This window comes from Littorina saxatilis, linkage group LG3 (assembly GCF_037325665.1).
Source record: "Littorina saxatilis isolate snail1 linkage group LG3, US_GU_Lsax_2.0, whole genome shotgun sequence".
Classification (NCBI taxonomy): Eukaryota; Metazoa; Mollusca; class Gastropoda; order Littorinimorpha; family Littorinidae; genus Littorina; species Littorina saxatilis.
In genome coordinates this window covers 22,183,336-22,203,591 of record NC_090247.1, presented here as the reverse complement: position 1 = coordinate 22,203,591, position 20,256 = coordinate 22,183,336, and the positions used below count along the sequence as shown (strand labels likewise).

At 40.4% G+C, this 20,256-nt stretch overlaps 2 protein-coding genes across 2 annotated transcripts in view; one reads left to right on the top strand and one right to left on the bottom strand.

The window, feature by feature from the left end:
- LOC138961879 (serine-rich adhesin for platelets-like) overlaps positions 1-15,548 on the bottom strand; it is a 23,925-nt gene extending 8,377 nt beyond the window's left edge. The window contains exons 1-3 of the mRNA XM_070333561.1: positions 15,414-15,548; positions 11,032-11,515; positions 4,306-5,277 (exon numbers count right to left, since the gene is read on the bottom strand). Coding sequence (XP_070189662.1) covers positions 4,306-5,277; positions 11,032-11,397 — 1,338 coding nt within the window. The 5' untranslated portion in view covers positions 11,398-11,515; positions 15,414-15,548. The remainder of the gene's footprint in view (positions 1-4,305; positions 5,278-11,031; positions 11,516-15,413) is intronic.
- Positions 15,545-20,256, top strand: LOC138961131 (uncharacterized). The gene is made up of 5 exons (XM_070332731.1): positions 15,545-15,703; positions 17,184-17,393; positions 18,725-18,878; positions 19,853-19,938; positions 20,233-20,256. The coding sequence occupies exons 2-5, from the start codon at positions 17,190-17,192 to the stop codon at positions 20,254-20,256; spliced, it is 468 nt and encodes a 155-aa protein (XP_070188832.1). The 5' UTR covers positions 15,545-15,703; positions 17,184-17,189.

The following is a 20,256-nucleotide window of genomic DNA, read 5'->3' as shown; positions in this document are numbered from 1 at the left end:
TGTGTGTGTGTGTGTGTGTGTGTGTGTGTGTGTGTGTGTGTGTGTGTGTATGGGGTCGAAGCTGGCATTCTTTAATTATCGTGTGTTCACTCAACGGAAAAGTGTCATTGACAAACCTTGAAATCTTCTGCTGGTGCTTTTGGGTTTTTTAAAGAATCCTGGTGACACTTCGTTGTGCTAACGATCTAGTCTCTGTTTACATCGCGTTCATCTAAACAGACTTCCTTCTGGCGTTCATAATTCTACTGCTAACAGTGTTTGTCGCAGAGAAGTGATAAGAAGACTGTTACTGACGACACATTTTCCGTGCCGATCGGCTTTTCTACTTGGTTTTTTTTCCCTTCTTTCGTTTACCGTGCGTTTTTAGTAGTTTAATTTGTTTTGCCTTTTATTATTCTACGAGATAATACTCACTAATATTCTTTTGTAGAGATTATTGTTGTTGTGTTTTGTTCATTTTATGACTGTGTCTATGAATTCCTGGCCCGTGAAAGATGGTCTCAGAATTGGGCATTTAAATATAAATCATGCCATAAATAAGCTGGATGAGGTAGCAACTGTTCTACTCAATTCAGGCAAATATTTTCACATTTTTGGTCTCTCTGAGTCAAGATTAAACAGTAACATCACGGATGCGGAAGTTAAGATTGAAGGATATAATGTCGTACGTCGAGACCCTACATCAACACGAGAAACTGGTTTGCTAGTTTATATTCACGAGTCTTTATCATTTCATAGACTTCATCACTTAGAGCAGCATTCAGTTGAAACAATATGGCTAGAATTAAAATTGCCTAAATCAGCACCAATATTGATAGGTTTCTGCTACAGGAATCCAGCTGAACATATTAACTGGTTCGATAATTTTGATGATATGATGGACGCTGTCAGTCTTGAATCCAGAGAAATTATACTTTTGGGGGATTTCAATCTTGATTTAGTGAAACCCAACAAATGCTGGATGGAAAGGTTATCCCTGCATAATTTACAACAGTTAGTAACGATTCCAACAAGAGTTACAGCTACCTCATCTACGCTTATAGACCATATCTATGTGTCAACTCGAGCTAACATTATTGAAACCTCAGTTCCAAGTTTTAGCTGTAGTGATCATTTTCCAGTGTGCCTCACGTGGTCGAAAAAAGGGGTTAGAATCCCAAAACGAAAACATAAATTTATAACATATAGGTTATTTTCAAAACTTGATCAAGATTCATACCTTTCGGAACTCAGTTGTACAAATTTTGCAATGATCTATAATTATACTGACCCCGACGAAGCATTTGATTTATGGTACAACTTGTTTATAAAAGTATATGATAAACATGCACCATTTCGAACCTCTCGTGTGCAGCAACATCCCAAACCTAAGTGGCTTACAGACGACATTCAACATGCGATTGATTACCGCGATTTTCTTAAACGGAAGGGAAAAGAAGAAGAATACAGAAAACAGAGAAACAAAGTAACGTCCATGAAACGTGCAGCTCGTAGAAAGTATTACCGTGAGCTCGCTGCATCCAGTTCAAAACAAAACTCAAAAGCCATCTGGAAGGTGATCAACCAATTATCTCGTAAAGATACAGTAAAATCTTCCGTTATTGATATACCTGCTGATGATCTGAACATTCATTTTACTTCTATTGTTGACAAAATAATTACAACTGATAGATCGAAACAGAATAATCTGGACAAGTTGAAAAAAATTCAAAAAATATTACCCATAATTTAGACATTCCTCTGCTATCTGTTAGCGAAGTCTTCCATTATCTGTTGTGCTTAAAACAAACAGGTACTCGTGGTTTGGATAATCTTGATGGGAAAATTCTGAAGTTGTCTGCCCCTTTTATTGCAGAATCCCTTACATATGTTTATAATTTGTGCCTTGACAAATCCTACTTTCCCACCAAATTAAAGGAGGCGAAAGTAATCCCGCTATTTAAATCAGGTAGTTCTTCTGACCCCGCCAATTACAGACCAATCTCAATTCTTCCTGTTTTATCAAAACCACTTGAAAAACACATATTTACACACTTGACCACTCATTTGAAGAAATACGATCTTATACATTCCAACCAGTCAGGTTTTAGAGAAAATCATTCGTTCCACACAGCATTAACAAACCTTCTTGAAAGTTGGCTTAGTAGCATTAATAATAATCAACTCTGTGGTGTCTTATTCGTCGATTTTGCTAAAGCTTTCGACGTTATTAATCATGAATTACTATTAAGAAAATTAGTTGAATATAGAATGTCACCCCAAACCTTATGCCTGCTCTCCTCTTTCTTAGCTGGGCGAGAGCAGTCTGTCTGCGTTAATTCAACCGTATCCAGCAAAAGACCTGTGTTATACGGGGTTCCCCAGGGCTCTGTCCTTGGACCACTACTCTTTTCCCTGTATATTAATGATCTTCCTCTTAGTATTAATGATGACTGCGAACTCTTTGCTGACGATACGACCCTCCACACTACTGATAAAAAATTAGACAAAGTTTATTCATCGTTGCAGAACAGTGTAGATGATCTCATTCATTGGACGGAGTATAACCACATGAGTCTTCACCCTAAAAAGACCAAATACATGTTAATAACAACAAGACAAAAGAGATAAAACATACGAAACAATCCTCATTCCATATTAATTGGTAACGACGCAATAGAGGAGGTAGGAGATCATAAAGTTTTGGGAGTAAATATCGATAATAATATGTCTTGGGCCCATCATGTTCGGTCGGTATGTAAAACAATGTCCAGAAAAATATATCAGTTGAATAGAATTAAACACTTTCTAGATCAGCACTCAAGGTTATTATACTTTAACGCATATATACAAACCATCACAGATTATTGTTCAACCATCTGGGACTCTGCCAGTGCTAATATTTTAAAACCATTGTATAGTTTACATAGGCGAGCGCTGAAACTAATTTTACTGAAACAATCCAGTCTTGTATTTGATGATTATAAGAAACTTAAGATTCTCCCACTAAAACAAAGATTTAAATTAAATGAAGGCGTGCTCCTTCACAAAATACTTTCCGGCCGTGCACCACGAACTTTCGTTGCAAACTTAGTCAAACCAAACCGAAAGTTTAACGTCCCAATTCCAAGGATAGATCTCTTCAAATCAAGCTTAGCCTATTCTGGTAGCGTCTTGTGGAATTCTCTCCCGGAATTTGTGAGAGTCCCAATGAGTCTCAATACTTTCAAAAAACACCTTTCACTGTATTTAATGTTAAATTACGAAAAATCACAGTGATGGAAGACTTCGTTTGGTTATATTTTCATTTGTCCAAAGCATCAGTGTTCATTATATCCACACAAAACACTCAAATTAATGACACATTTACTCATGCATGTGTATTCAGCATTGTTTTCACTACGTTACATATACGACGCTTTATATTTGTGTATAATATGTAATGTGTAAATATTCATATGTTGTTGTTTTTCTCTACCTTTTTTTCTACGTTAATATCCGTGTAAATATGTGATTAGATTAGTCCCCTCTCTGGGCGAGGGCTGGTTGAAAAAAAGCTCGTTGTATTGCTTATGCCACAACCCTCGAAAAATAAAAAAATAAAAAAATTTGATTTGATCTCTCTCTCTCTCTCTCTCTCTCTCTCTCTCTCTCTCTCTCTCTCTCTCTCTCTCTCTCTCTCTCTCTCTCTCTCACTCTCTCTCTAGCTAGCTAGTTAAAATAGTTGGGTTTTTTAACGAACGTAATATATAAATATATATATATATATATTATATGTTACCTTCATTGTCTCTAGTTTTGCGTCTGTCTTGCTCTCTCGGCCTCACACACACACACACACACACACACACACACACACACACACACACACACAAACACACACACACCGGCACACACACACATACACATACACATACACACACACACACACACACCGGCACACACACACACACACACACCGGCACACACACATACACATACACACACACGCACACACACACACACCACACCACACCACACCACACCATATCACACACTTCCTTCACCAACGTAATCACCTCCAACACCGCTACCGACACAAAAATCACAACCTCCTCATCCAAAACCACCACCATCAAAAACGACAACAAACTAGAGCTGGAAACCTGATGTTTAGCAGACACCGCATGCACCACAATTTTAAGCTACTCGCCGAATGCCAGCTCAATTCAACCCAGGGTACCAGACATACAAGTCTAACCAAAAGACAGACAGACAAACAAACAGACAAACTGTTTGGACAGACCAAATCCTATACGGCTGTGCAAAAACACACATCCAACTCACAGGTGTGGCGGTAGAGAAACGCGCAGTGGTTGAAGTGGTTGGAGGAACGAGGGGAGTCGAGGGTTCCACAGCTCTGTAACTGATGTAGAACCCCTGGTGCGTACTGCTAGCAGTGTCTGCACCATTGTACACCACATGCACGCTGCTCGTGCTGACATTGAAACTCCTCTCCGTCGGAGTACCGTCTTCGCCCTTGAAGACATGATACACCCTCTTGGTCGCCGAGTCCAGGAAACTGAGTTGAGCTCTTGGGGGCAGGTCGAAGTAGGTGACGTTAAAGTTGACCGCCTTGCCACTCTGCACGCGAACCTGCCACTGACAGTTGGTCCCGCCCAGCACAGAATGACTGGGGAACGAGGGGTTGACCAGAGCTCCCGAGGGGCTGGTTAAGGAGATGGAGACAGTGCTCAGGCAGGTGGGAATGGAACATCCCGGAGGGTTGCTGTTCCACGTCGGAGTCCCTTTGCCTCCCAGAACACACGTGACGGTGGGGTCCTGGCGGTCGAGGAGATAAGGAACGTCACAGGAATACGTCACGGTGGAGTTGACGTCAAGGGAATCGTTCTTGACGTAAGTGCCGTTGGCGATGGAGGCAGGCGTGGGGCAAGTTGACACGCATGTCGGGATGTTTGACCATCGGGGGCTGACCGAGTCCACTCCATCCCCGTCCAGGTTGCACTGACCCGTGACCTCCCCCTCCATCCGGTAGCCCCTGTCACACTCAAACCGCACCGTGCTTTGCAAGGACAGAGAACTGTCGCTGTCGTTCTTGATCCGCCCGTGCGCAAGAGGGTTAAGATCGCACTGCACGTCCGCTCCGTTGGCCAGGTAGAGGATACGGAAGCCAAGGGCTTCGCCTGTCACAGGAGCCCGGCTCTGTGCCGACCGGAACACCAGCCAGAGTTCGTTGCTGACAGTGACGGACAGGCGTGTCAGGATGGCTGGACTCTTGCCGCGAAATTGTCGATACGGCTGTAATAAAAAATAGTCCATGAAACAGATTAAGATGCTAAGAAATAAGGGAGGATCACATCATGTTAAAGGGGCGGTGTCCAAAGTTCTTTTATGAACAGATTGACAACGCGAAGCGTTTAGTTCAGGGCCCGAAGCGTCCGAACCTCCAAGGGAGATTCCCCCCCCCCCCCCCCCCCACCCCCCCCCCCCCCCCCGGAAAATGTTGATAAATACAAGGAAAATGGAGCAATCTTATGCAATCTGAGCAAAGAAACTACCCCTAATACACCTTCCAAAAAGTTAGTTTTAGAAGACAAATTTTAATAAAAACAAGGAAAATCGACCGATCTGGTGCAACCTCAACCAACAAATTATCTTATTCTTCATCATTTTCTGATTCCAAAAACATATAAATATGTTATATTTGGATTAAAAACAAGCTCTGAAAATTAAAAATATAAAAATTATGATCAAATTTAAATTTTCGAAATCAATTTAAAAACACTTTCATCTTATTCCTTGTCGGTTCCTGATTCAAAAAACATATAGATATGATATGTTTGGATTAAAAACACGCTCAGAAAGTTAAAACGAAGAGAGGTACAGAAAAGCGTGCTATCCTTCTCAGCGCAACTACTACCCCGCTATTCTTGTCAATTTCACTGCCTTTGCCACGAGCGGTGGACTGACGATGCTACGAGTATACGGTCTTGCTGAAAAATTGCATTGCGTTCAGTTTCATTCTCTGAGTTCGACAGCTTGACTAAATGTTGTATTTTCGCCTTACGCGACTTGTTTTTCTCTCTTTTTTCTTGTAAATGGGCGGTGAGCATCCTTCTTCATTGGTCTTTTTACATTTAGTCAAGTTATGACTAAATGTTTTAACATAGAGGGGGGAATCGAGACGAGGGTCGTGGTGTATGTGTGTGTGTGTGTATGTGTGTGTGTGTGTGTGTGTGCGTGCGTGCGTGTAGAGCGATTCAGACCAAACTATTGGACCGATCTTTATGACATTTGACATGAGAGTTCCTGGGTATGATATCCCCATACGTTTTTTTCATTTTTTTTATAAATGTCTTTGATGACGTCATATCCGGCTTTTCGTGAAAGTTGAGGCGGCACTGTCACGCCCTCATTTTTTTAACCAAATTGGTTGAAATTTTGGTCAAGTAATGTTCGACGAAGCCCGGACTTCGGTATTGCATTTGAGCTTGGTGGCTTAAAATTTAATTAATGACTTTGGTCATTAAAAATCTGAAAATTGTAAAAAAAAAATTTTTTTATAAAACTATCTACATTTACGTTCATCTTATTCTCCATCATTTGCTGATTCCAAAAACATATAAATATGTTATATTTGGATTAAAAACAAGCTCTGAAAATTAAATATATAAAAATTATTATCAAAATTAAATTTTCGAAATCAATTTAAAAACACTTTCATCTTATTCCTTGTCGGTTCCTGATTCCAAAAACATATAGATATGATATGTTTCGATTGAAAACACGCTCAGAAAGTTAAAACGAAGAGAGGTACAGAAAAGCGTGCTATCCTTCTCAGCGCAACTACTACCCCGCTCTTTTTGTCAATTTCACTGCCTTTGCCATGAGCGGTGGACTGACGATGCTGCGAGTATACGGTCTTGCTGCGTTGCATTGCGTTCAGTTTCATTCTGTGAGTTCGACAGCTACTTGACTAAATGTTGTATTTTCGCCTTACGCGACTTGTTTACATTTGGTCTAGTTTTGACTAAATGTTTTAACATAGAGGGGGAATCGAGACGAGGGTCGTGGTGTATGTGTGTGTGTGTGTGTGTGTGTGTGTGTGTGTGTGTGTGTGTGTGTGTGTGTGTGTGTGTGTGTGTGTGCGTGTGTCTGTCTGTCTGTCTGTGCGTGTGTGTGTGTAGAGCAATTCAGACTAAACTACTGAACTGATCTTTATGAAATTTTACATGAGAGTTCCTGGGAATGATATCCCCGGCCTTTTTTTTCGATAAATGTCTTTAATGACGTCATATCCGGCTTTTTGTAAAAGTTGAGGCGGCACTGTCACACTCTCATTTTTCAATCAAATTGATTGAAATTTTGGCCAAGCAATCTTCCACAAAGGCCGGACTTCGGTATTGCATTTCAGCTTGGTGGATTAAAGATTAATTAATGATTTGGTCATTAAAAATCTGAAAAGTGTAAAAAAAAAATATTTTGTATAAAACGATCCAAATTTACTTTCGTCTTATTCTTCATTATTTCCTGATTCCAAAAACATATAAATATGTTATATTTGGATCAAAAACAAGCTCTGAAAATTAAAAATATAAAAATTATGATCAAAATTAAATTTTCGAAATCAATTTAAAAACACTTTCATCTTATTCCTTGTCGGTTCCTGATTCCAAAAACATATAGATATGATATGTTTGGATTAAAAACACGCTCAGAAAGTTAAAACGAAGAGAGGTACTGTAAAGCGTGCTATGAAGCACAGCGCAACCGCTACTGTGCCAAACAGGCTCGTCACTTTCACTGCCTTTTGCACTAGCGGCGGACTACGTTCAGTTTCATTCTGTGAGTTCCACAGCTTGACTCAATGTAGTAATTTCGCCTTACGCGACTTGTTTACATTTAGTCAAGTTTTGACTAAATGTTTTAACATAGAGGGGGAATCGAGACGAGGGTCGTGGTGTATGTGTGTGTGTGTGTGTGTGTGTGTGTGTGTGTGTGTGTGTGTGTGTGTGTGTGTGTGTGTGTGTGTGTGTGTGTGTCTGTCTGTCTGTCTGTCTGTCTGTGCGTGTGTGCGTGTAGAGCGATTCAGACCAAACTACTGGACCGATCTTTATGAAATTTTACATGAGAGTTCCTGGGAATGATATCCCCGGACTGTTTTTTCTTTTTTTCGATAAATACCTTTGATGACGTCATATCCGGCTTTTTGTAAAAGTTGAGGCGGCACTGTCACACCCTCATTTTTAATCAAATTGATTGAAATTTTGGCCAAGCAATCTTCGACGAAGGCCGGACTTCGGTATTGCATTTCAGCCTGGTGGCTTAAAAATTAATTAATGACTTTGGTCATTAAAAATTTGAAAATTGTTAAAAAAAAAATTATTAAAACGATCCAAATTTACGTTCATCTTATTCTTCATCATTTTCTGATTCCAAAAACATATAAATATGTTATATTTGGATTAAAAACAAGCTCTGAAAATTAAGAATATAAAAATTATGATCAAAATTAAATTTTCGAAATCAATTTAAAAACACTTTCATCTTATTCCTTGTCGGTTCCTGATTCCAAAAACATAATAGATATGATATGTTTCGATTAAAAACACGCTCAGAAAGTTAAAACGAAGAGAGGTACAGAAAAGCGTGCTTTCCTTCTCAGCGCAACTACTACCCCGCTCTTTTTGTCAATTTCACTGTCTTTGCCACGAGCGGTGGACTGACGATGCTACGAGTATACGGTCTTGCTGAAAAATTGCATTGCGTTCAGTTTCATTCTCTAGTTCGACAGCTTGACTAAATGTTGTATTTTCGCCTTACGCGACTTGTTTTCTTTTTAACTCCAACATAGAGAGGAAGACTTATTTTGTTCGAAATGTGCATTCTATGTTGCAGCATCCAAATGTATGAAGTCGGACGTTTAAACCACGCGTCAAATCAATGCGTGAAAATTATTGCGAGCAACCATTATCAGGCACTTTGAGAAATCGCTGTAATAGAGGCCTTGATCACTTCTCAGTTTTAGAATGCTTTATCTTCTCCTTAAGAATATTTCCAATACTTAAAATTATGTTACACTTATATAATTATATTATAGGCCTACACCTGAAACGTAAGTGTTCTCCGTTCAACGTATTGCCTCCTGCGGCGAAAACACAGACATCACTCTTGTTCATCATATTCGCGACTTTTCATTCTTAACAAGCTGGGTAACAACAAATCAAACTTCATGTGTGACAAATCCGTGTTGCTAAAGGTTTTGAGCCAGCTTCAGGTGAAACTTGGATTGTCAAACTAATTAAAAACCATTCATTTGTTTGATATGTGGAACCATCGCGTCTTTAGATTCCTAACTAGCTCATGAGAAGGACAATATGTCTTCTTCTTCTTCTGCGTTCGTGGGCTGAAACTCTCACGTACACTCGTGTTTTTTGCACGAGTGGAATTTTACGTGTATGACCGTTTTTTATCCCGCCATTTAGGCAGCCATACGCCGTTTTCGGAGGAAGCATGCTGGGTATTTTCGTGTTTCTATAACCCACCGAACTCTGACATGGATTACAGGATCTTTTTCGTGCGCACTTGGTCTTGTGCTTGCGTGTACACACGGGGGTGTTCGGACACCGAGGAGAGTCTGCACACAAAGTTGACTCTGAGAAATAAATCTCTCGCCGAACGTGGGGACGAACTCACGCTGACAGCGGCCAACTGGATACAAATCCAGCGCGCTACCGACTGAGCTACATCCCCGCCCCTGGACAATATGTGATCGTTAGATTTCATGAAACACATTGCACACACATCTGTGTAATCAAGCCGGCGAATCTACTGTATCTATTTCTTTGTTTTTTTAAGATTGAGAAATGTACATACGGTGTTATCACAGCATGGCACTATTTAAAATCGGTACTGTTTGAACTAAATCAATATCTACTGCCAAGCACAAATTACAGCTAAAAGAAGTTAGTTAGTTAACTGTTGCTTAATGGGTCCAGCGGACCATTTAGGCCAAATCAGGACCCCAGCTAAAACAAAGAAGGACAAAACAAGTCGCGTAAGGCGAAAATACAACATTTAGTCAAGCTGTCAAACTCACAGAATGAAACTGAACGCACTGCACTGCGTCACCAAGACCGTATGTACTCGTAGCATCGTCAGTCCACCGCTCGTGGCAATGGCAGTGAAATTGACAAGCCAGAAAAGCGCGGTAGTGGTTACGCTGAGCAGGATATCACGCTTTTCTGTATCTCTATTCTTTTTAACTTTCTGAGCTTGGTTTTAATCCAAACATATCATATCTATATGTTTTTGGAATCAGGAACCGGACAAGAAATAAGATGAAATTGTTTTCAAATCGATTTCGAAAAAATTATTTTAGTCATAATTTTCATATTTTTAATTTTCAGAGCTAGTTTTTATTACGAATATAACATATTTATATGTTTTTGGAATTAGAAAATGATGAAAAATAAGATAAAATTGTTTTTTGATTGTTTTATCAAAAAATAATGTTGATTGCAATTTTCCGATTTTTAATGACCAAACTCATCAATTAATTTTTAAGCGGCCAAGCTGAAATGTAATACCAAAGTCCGGCCTTTGTCGAAGATAGCTTGGCCAAAGTGTCAATCAATTGCATTGAAAAATGAGGGTGTGACAGTGCCGCCTCAACTTTTACAAAAAGCCGGATATGACGTCATCAAAGACATTTATCGAAAAAATGAAAAAAAGTCTAGGGATATCATTCCCAGGAACTCTTGTGAAAAGTGTCATGAAGATCGGTCCAGTAGTTTACTCTGAATCGCACACACACACACACACACACACACACACACACACACACACACACACGCACAACCACACACACACACACACACACACACACACACACACACACACACACACACACACACACACACATACATATACATACACCACGACCCTCGTCTCGATTCCCCCCGTCTATGTTAAAACACTTTAGTCAAAACTTGACTAAATGTAAAAAGCTAACGCCCGAAAAAAAAGAAGCCAAAACTAATCCCTACTTACTTGCGTGGAGGTGACGTTGCTGGGGTCAGAGGTGAAGATTCTCAATGTCTCCACGTCACCAGGATTTCCATCCAGCGTCTGAAAGCGCCGGAAGTCCAACGTCACACCCACTTCCGTTCTGTTTGTCGTCTGCGTCTCGTTGGGGTGGATGTGCCAAATACACCCCACATCAACCGGGTAGGTTAGCGGGTAGTTGAGGCTCACCACTACCCCGTAGCTACTCGTGAAATCACCTCCACATGTTTCAGTACTTTCACAGACAGCCTGTGGTGTGAGAATCGAGAGAATGCACAGCAGGATATAGATGAACATTACTGCTGAGGAGTGTCGTTGAGTGTCTTTTTGTTTGAAGCGGTGGTTCGCCATCGCTGAGACAATTTTCTTGATCAATTAGTCAGTCTGGCCAGTGTTTGATATTTTACTGCTCACTGTGATACAGCTTAAAGGAAATCACCGTCCGCCTCATTCGTAGTGTTGGCCCAACCTGAAACAAAAATAATTTAGGTCAGTTTCAGACATGAATAGCGGATTTTGTGTGTGTGTTGTTGCAATGTTCAGATGATGCATGGCGACAATGGTGTAATCATCCAAATAATTGTAACGGCAGCAGCAACGTCAACAACAATACTGTGCGCACAAAAATATACAGCAACAACTGCAGCAGTAACCAACAAGTCGCGTAAGGCGAAATTACTACATTTAGTCAAGCTGTGGAACTCACAGAATGAAACTGAACGTAGTCCGCCGCTAGTGCAAAAGGCAGTGAAAGTGACGAGCCTGTTTGGCGCGGTAGCGGTTGCGCTGTGCTTCATAGCACGCTTTACTGTACCTCTCTTCGTTTTAACTTTCTGAGCGTGTTTTTAATCCAAACATATCATATCTATATGTTTTTGGAATCAGGAACCGACAAGGAATAAGATGAAAGTGTTTTTAAATTGATTTCGAAAATTTAATTTTGATCATAATTTTTATATTTTTAATTTTCAGAGCTTGTTTTTATAATAATCCAAATATAACATATTTATATGTTTTGGGAATCAAGAAATGATGAAGAATAAGATGAACGTAAATTTGGACCGTTTTATAAAAAATGTTTTTTACAATTTTTAGATTTTTAATGACCAAAGTCATTAATTAATTTTTAAGCCACCAAGCTGAAATGCAATACCAAAGTCCGGCCTTCGTCGAAGATTGCTTGGCCAAAATTTCAATCAATTTGATTGAAAAATGAGGGTGTGACAGTGCCGCCTCAACTTTTACAAAAAGCCGGATCATAATTTTTATATTTTTCATTTTCAGGGCTTGTTTTTAATCCAAATATAACATATTTATATGTTTATGGAATCAGAAAATGACGAAGAATAAGATGAAATTGTTTTTGGATCGTTTTATTTAAAAAGAAATTGAATTACAATTTTCTGATTTTTAATGACGAAACTCATCAAATAATTTTTTTTTTATTCCAAGCTGAAATGCAATACCAACGTCCGGCCTTCGTCGAAGATTGCTTGGCCAAAATTTCAATCAATTTGATTGAAAAATGAGGGTGTGACAGTGCCGCCTCAACTTTGACAAAAAGCCGGATATGACGTCATCAAAGACATTTATCGAAAAAATGAAAAAATATGTCTGGGGATATCATTCCCAGAAATTCTCATGTAAAGTTTCATGAAGATCGGTCCAGTAGTTTAGTCTGAATCGCTCTACACACACACACACAAACACACACACACACACACACACATACACCACGACCCTCGTCTCGATTCCCCCCCCCTCCCCCCTCTATGTTAAAACATTTAGTCAAAACTTGACCAAATGATAAAAATGGAGAGTTAAAAGTGAAATGTTGCAACATCATCCAAAGTAGCAACAATTTTTGAAATACATGTACGAGTATGACGGGCGCAGAGGCCTAGTGGATAAGACATCGGCCTCATGATCGGAAGGTCGTGAGTTCAAATCCTGGCCGCCACCGCCTGGTGGGGCAGACCGGCGGCTTGTGCCTTATCCCCCTTCGTGTGTACACGCAAGCACAAGACCAAGTGCGCACGGAAAAGATCCTGTAATCCATGTCAGAGTTCGGTGGGTTATAGAAACACGAAAATATCAAGTATGCATCCTCCGAAAGCGGCGTATGGCTGCCTAAATGGCGGAGTGAAAACGGTCATAAACGTAAAACCCCACTCGTGCAAAAATCACGAGTGTACGTGGGGGTTTCTGCCCCTGAACGCAGAAGAAGAAGAAGAAAGAAGAAATACGAGTATCAAAGCTTGACCGCACTGCGAATAGAATAACCCGATAAAAGTATCTTACACTTACCCACCGTAGTCACACACACACACACACACACACGAACACGCACGCACGCACGCACACAAACACACACGCATGCACACACACACGAACACCGGCGCACGCACGCGGCACACACACACACACACACACACACTGTGGCACGAACACCGCCGTACGCACACACACACACACATACACACACACACACACGCAATCTCAACTGATTACAATCAAACACGCAGAACGGCAAATGAAATCCTGATCAAATGTTTGTCGCGGCCCGTTTCGTTCACCGAGCCTCGCTCACTGATTACATTTGTATAGATCTCTAAAATAGACAGGCCTGGTAATTGTATGTCACAACTTTCATCACGCAAGAGAGACGATACAGTGTAACGGGAACATGATCGTTTCAGGCTTATATGCATGGCGGAGAAGAAAGATCGATTGAAGAGACGGTGCAGATCGAGATAAACTCTTATCGGCGATAACTGACAGTTCACGGCGTTGTATGTATGTGTGTGTGTGTGTGTGTGTGTGTGTGTGTGTGTGTGTGTGTGTGTGTGTGTGTGTGTGTGTGTCGTGTGTGTGTGTGTGTATCAGTGTACACGGTGTCTCTCTCTCTCTCTCTCTCTCTCTCTCTCTCTCTCTCTCTCTCTTTCTCTCTCTCAGTCTCTCTTTCTCTCTCTCATCCTTTTTCTCTCTATCTATCTCTCTCTCTCTCTCACACATGCGCAAAAAGAAACCAGATGAGTCAAGCTGAAATTATGTATAATGTAATTTTTACGTACGCAAATGTGGGACTGGATGGTCTTCTCATTTAAATCGGGTTGCGTGTACATGTATACGCGTGGACTTACACGTGTGCGGGTGTAGTCTATATAAGCGTATATAATATATATATATATGTGTGTGTGTGTGTGTGTGTGTGTGTGTGTGTGTGTGTGTGTGTGTGTGTGTGTGTGTATGTGTGTGTGTGTGTTTGTTCGTCTGCAGCCATTGTTGTTTTTGTATAGATATGTATTTAGACATGTTCCCCTACTAGCCACGCGAGGGTAACGCCGACTAGTGGTTTATTGGTTTTAAATATTTGTGGTCTGCAGATTGATTGGTTTTATGAGTGTGTGTTAACTGTTGGATCGGTATTTTCCTTTGTGTGTACATACTATACCTTGCTTTTTACCCTTAGTCTTAGATATATTTTTTTTTTTACCTATGGCTTTCGTGTCGGTGTGTTTGTTTGTCCGTACCCATGAACTAGTTTGCTATGTTTTTGTTGTTATTAATGTTTTGTTCATTCGTCCTTTTACCCCTTTTATGAATGATGCAGAAATTGTTGTTTTACCTTGTCTAAAAGGCTTTTATTAGCTAAAGACAATAAAGTGTCAAAGCGTCAAAGCGTCTCTCTCTCTCTCTCTCTCTCTCTCTCTCTCTCTCTCTCTCTCTCTCTCTCTCTCTCTCTCTCTCTCTCTCTCTCTCTCTCTCTCTCTCTCTCTCTCTCTCGGGCCGTGTGTCCGGGGCTGTTGTTTTAGTATGAAGCTATCGCCCGCCGCTCACCTCCGACCCTACCCACTCACTATTATTTCAAGTAACCATCATTTCACTACCTCTGAGATTTCAAACTGTTTGATTAGTGATTACTTCAATGATAAGTTAACTGTGGGTATAAGATCGATTAATTATGAGCCGGTGCCAGTGAGCGTGTTCTACTGCAGAATTAAAGGCTACACTTAAATGTCACAGCAAAATATAATGAGTCCGTGTACCACCGCCAGTGAGTGGAGGTGGGAAACTGCATGAGGGGATACCAACACTTTTTTTTAGGTTTCACTCGGTCTCGGAATGATTATTTTTAGTACATTCAGTATTTTCTTGTGTCAGATTGAGATTTTCCAGATTATTCGCCCGTTGTGTCCGAAACAAAGCGGGGGGCGTATCCGAACAGCAGACGCCTCACTGTGAATAACCTAGTTATCCCATTGTGCACCCGACCCCGGCAATAACAAAAGCTTTTCAACTTTCCTTCTCGTTGTTTTACTTTAAAAATTGTTGCTGTATAGTTAAAGAAGACAAAGTACACTTACCGTTCAAAAGAAAAGCTAATTTCCTTCATTTATTGTTGGGCACTTCGATGTTTTTCAACGCAAACAACATAATCCTTTCCAAGCTCGAAAGAATCGTCTGCTAGAGGTCCCATTCGCAGAGGGAGGCGTATTCATACTATCATGTGACTATGATCACGTGATTAGTGACGTCATTAGTAAGCGCCATGTTTGAACTTGAAAGCAAAACTTGAAATTTGCGAGTGAAAGTGATCTTCGAGTTTCTGAAGGAGTTTTTCCATTGTTATACCCCGGAATAAGACCAGATTAAGGTACACAAGTTAAACACTTTATGTGTGTCTGTTTTGATGCTTTTCATCGAGCACAGGGCGGGAAAACGTCTGAAAACAGTGACGCAGGTGTTCTTGTTGAAAATTCTTTTCACTAATAATATTAATAATATTTCAGTCACTGATTCAGCATGATTGTTTCAGATTTTGCATTCTTTGTGGTGTCGTATTTGTGTATGCGTGAGGGTGCTTGTAACTTTTGTGTGTGTTTGTGCGTGTTCGTGTGTGTATCTGTGTGTGTGTGTCTGAGTCGGTGAAGTCTCTGTGTATGTTTCATTGTTTGTGACTGTGTCAGTCACACTCAACTGTCATACTCACTGACTCAGTGTGTGTAGAAACCAGAATTACTAGAAAATGAGAAAATCATGTGTACGTGCGTTACACATTAGTTTTCTCTCTGGAAAACTTGTGATCAAATGAATGATGCAGGTGTTCTGTTTCTGGCTGTAAAATGCTGATGTTCGCGGCTTTACATTTTGTGCCATTGTGGTAGCATGGAGTTACACACTTTTTATACAAGTACAAGTGCAATCAAGATGTAAATGTCCATGCAGTCTTCTGTTCATGTTTGAGGTTCATCACAATTCATAATGAATCTTCACTCTTCTTTCAGGTTTACTTTCAGTTTCACTCAGCAATCAGTATGTGACATCCCTATAACTTCCATTCCATCAAATTCACAGCAAACCTGAACAATATAAACATTAAACAAAGGGTTTTAGTTTTAGAAATTTTAGTATATATTTTTTGCAGAATAATTATCTATTTATTAGAATGCAGTGATTCTTCAATCAGTGAATGATCATTTGCCATGGTTTTGCAGAACTTCTTCTTCTTCTTGGCGTTCGCAAGTTACATGATCAGTCCAGCACTGGTGATAAATGTTGTCGTTTTCTCCAACTCCTGTCGAATGCTGTATAGTTTGGTCTGCAAGGGAGTTGGTGACGGCCACACTTCTTTTCGTTCCTCATCTAGTAAGGGACATCGCTGTAAGATGTGTTCCGCTGTTTGGTCTTCTTGACCGCAGGCACAGGTTGGTGATGGCGCCAGCTTGAACTTTCGGTTCATGTGAGCATTGAGCCTGTTGTGGCCAGTACGCAGCCTGATGAGGTTGACTTGCTGCTCTCTGGACATTGTGTGGTAGTCATCTCTGTTTGTCCTTGGCCTCATCAATGCCTTGATGATTGTCTTCTGCTCACTAAAGCTGACACTGTTTTCAGGTTGGTCTTCCACGGCTCCTTCTTTCGCCAGCTCATCTGCTCTTTCATTTCCTGGTATCCCACAGTGTGCTGGTATCCACTGGAGGACAACTCTTCTGGTTTGTCTGACCATCTGTAATGCTTTGGCCAGCTGTGGGAGTTTGTCGTTCTCTAGGGCCTGAAGGACTGAAAGGGCGTCCGAGAGGAAGACAACTTGCAGTGATTCTTCAATCAGTGAATGATCATTTGCCATGGTTTTGCAGAACGAAATGGATGCTCTCAACAAGCAGGGCGCAAACAATGGAGTGAGTTTCTTCACCTCACTAAGGCGACTTGGGAAGGACGTGGACCTAGGAGTGAGAGACATTCACAGCAAGCTGGATGCTGACAGTGACAGAAAACAGTCATGTGACGACAGACGTCTTGCCTTGAAAGGCTTACGAGATCGTAAGAAAGATGTTGAAAGTGTGAAGGTAACTCGTTGGTAATGGTATTTTTTGTTTCTTATAAGATAAGTACAGTTTGTAAGTGGTTGATTAAAGCGCCCAGTGAAAAACTTCCCTGTTTCATTCAAGTTTCATAAGATTTCTGTTAAAAAATTAGAAGAAATCAAGTGATGAGCAGTGAAACTGGAAGATAAAAACTTGTTTTTTTAAGTAAGTCATGAAGGCAGTATAATACTGTATTAATGTATAAACTTTATTAGGAAATTTATGTTTATGATACTTTTGTCAGACAATTTGTTCATATTCATGCAGTTACATGTGTTAGGAGAAGAATTTAGAAACAGGTTTTTTGAGTCACTTGAGAAAAAGTGACTCTATGTAATCGGTCAGTGTTAGTCTGTCTGTCCGGCCGGCCGGCCGTCCGTAGACACCACCTTAACGTTGGACTTTTCTCGGAAACTATCAAAGCGATCGGGCTCATATTTTGTTTAGTCGTGACCTCCAATGACCTCTACACTTTAACGATGGTTTCGTTGACCTTTGACCTTTTTCAAGGTCACAGGTCAGCGTCAAAGGAAAAATTAGACATTTTATATCTTTGACAAAGTTCATCGGATGTGATTGAAACTTTGTAGGATTATTCTTTACATCAAAGTATTTACATCTGTAGCCTTTTACGAACGTTATCAGAAAAACAAGGGAGATAACTAGCCTTTTCTGTTCGGCAACACACAACTTAACGTTGGGCTTTTCTCGGAAACTATAAAAGTGACCGGGCTCAAATTTTATGTGAACGTGACTCATTGTGTTGTGAATAGCAATTTCTTCCTGTCCATCTGATGCCTCATATAATATTCAGAACTGCGAAAGTGACTCGATCGAGCGTTTGCTCTTCTTGTTTTTAGAGAGTATTGCTGAAACCAACATGAAGTTAGATTTGACTTTGAGGCATTCTTGTGTTTGAAATAAAATGTCACTTTTGGTCACTGTTTGCTTTATTTTCTTTGTAGATAAGCATACAGATATGTTCTTTCCCGTGCTCAGATGAAATAACTTACTACTACAGGCAACTCAAAACGCAAGTGACAAGACGGCAATGAACAATCATTATTCCGAGATTGTTTGGGATCATTTATTGATAAATGTACAAAGAAGTTCTACCAGTGCAATTTAATCTTAAAATTGCTTTGTGTTCTAGACCTATTTGTTGAAGATGTTTGCATGTAACATTTTTGTAACAAAATATTAAGATTGATTTGCACTGTCTTCTACTTCTAGACCCATTTGTTTCAGATTTTGTATGTGAAGTTTTTCTACAAAATATTTGATTGGTAATTCCTGATCATATTTCGTTGCAGGGAAATGCCAGCAACCTGCTGAAGGAGCTGCGTCATGGAGGCCGAGAGTTTGAGCAGACGCTGCAGGTGTGTTCTGGCGTCATCGACACTCAGCTCAAACAGCTGTCCAGCATCCAGGCCTACCTGACTCAGTACGGCTTTGTGCCCCAGCAAGGTCAGAGTTGTCCAACAGGGAAATAACAATAGTGTGCAAGGTTCATTATTTGTTTTTTTTTAATGTGCCTTGTCTCTGGGGCAGGTGTTTGTTTGTTCGTTCATGGGCTGAAACTCTCACGGCTTTTACATGTATGACCGTTTTTACCCCGCCATTTAGGCAGCCATACGCCGCTTTCGGAGGAAGCATGCTGGGTATTTTCGTGTTTCTATAACCCACCGAACTCTGACATGGATGACAGGATCTTTTTCGTGCGCACTTGGTCTTGTGCTTGCGTGTACACACAGGGGTGTTCGGACACCGAGGAGAGTCTGCACACAAAGTTGACTGTGAGAAATAAATCTCTCGCCGAACGTGGGGACGAACTCACGCTGACAGCGGCCAACTGGATACAAATCCAGCGCGCTACCGACTGAGCTACATCCCCGTGGGGCAGGTGTGATTGAAGAAATCTTCACAGTAAATGAGTAATGAATTCTGCTTTGTGTAATATTATAAATGTCACCAGCTTTGCAACCACTTAAATCCTGAGTTCAATGTATGGTGCTTATACATTTCACCAGATTTCCAAACGCTAAATCCTGAGTGTACCTTAGTGTACATGTATGGCACTGGTCAGTTTTCCAAACACCAAATCCTGAATTAGGGGAGATAATTTGTCAAGATGAGTGTTTGAGAAGGGGCATTTCTCTGGTTATAAACTCCAAAATATTTGTCATCCAGGTGGATCTCAAGAAGAAGAATTTAAACAAACAAGTCAAGATATCCCTGTTTTCAGTTTATAGAAGAAAGCTGTTTACTATTTAGTCTACAACAGTATAGTCTACAACAGTACGGTAAAATCAAAGTAACTGATGGAAATACTAGTCTTTACTTGTGTGTGGTTCTTACGCTGGGCATATGCCAACATTTGTGATGATGGTTTTAGACATGGGGTTTTCCTGAGTTGTAAGTTGGATGTGATCTGTTTTCAGAGCCCGAGTCCGAGGAAGCTTCAGAGGAGTCAACATCAGACACCAATGCAGCCGGTGACAATCCATATCCTTTCATTTTGGTGCCAGTCAGTTTTAGTTTTATCTGTGTTGATGGGTGTTACTTGCTTTTAGTCCTATCTGGAATGGGTTTTGTTGGTTGTTCCATAAAACTGAACACTCCTAATGATTAATAATAATGACGGTGTTGGTGCATTGCATCTTTGGTGCATCTTTGGTCGCAGAAATCTTCCTTGTGACCTAATTGGTCCGTTTGATTGACTGTGTATTAACCGATAGCAAAGAAAGGTGTATGCTTTTGTGAGTGACGAATGTGTGACAGAGATTGGCTTATGAAGTAGTAATTTGTTACTCTCGTTTAGAATCTTTTGAAAAGATTTGTGTAG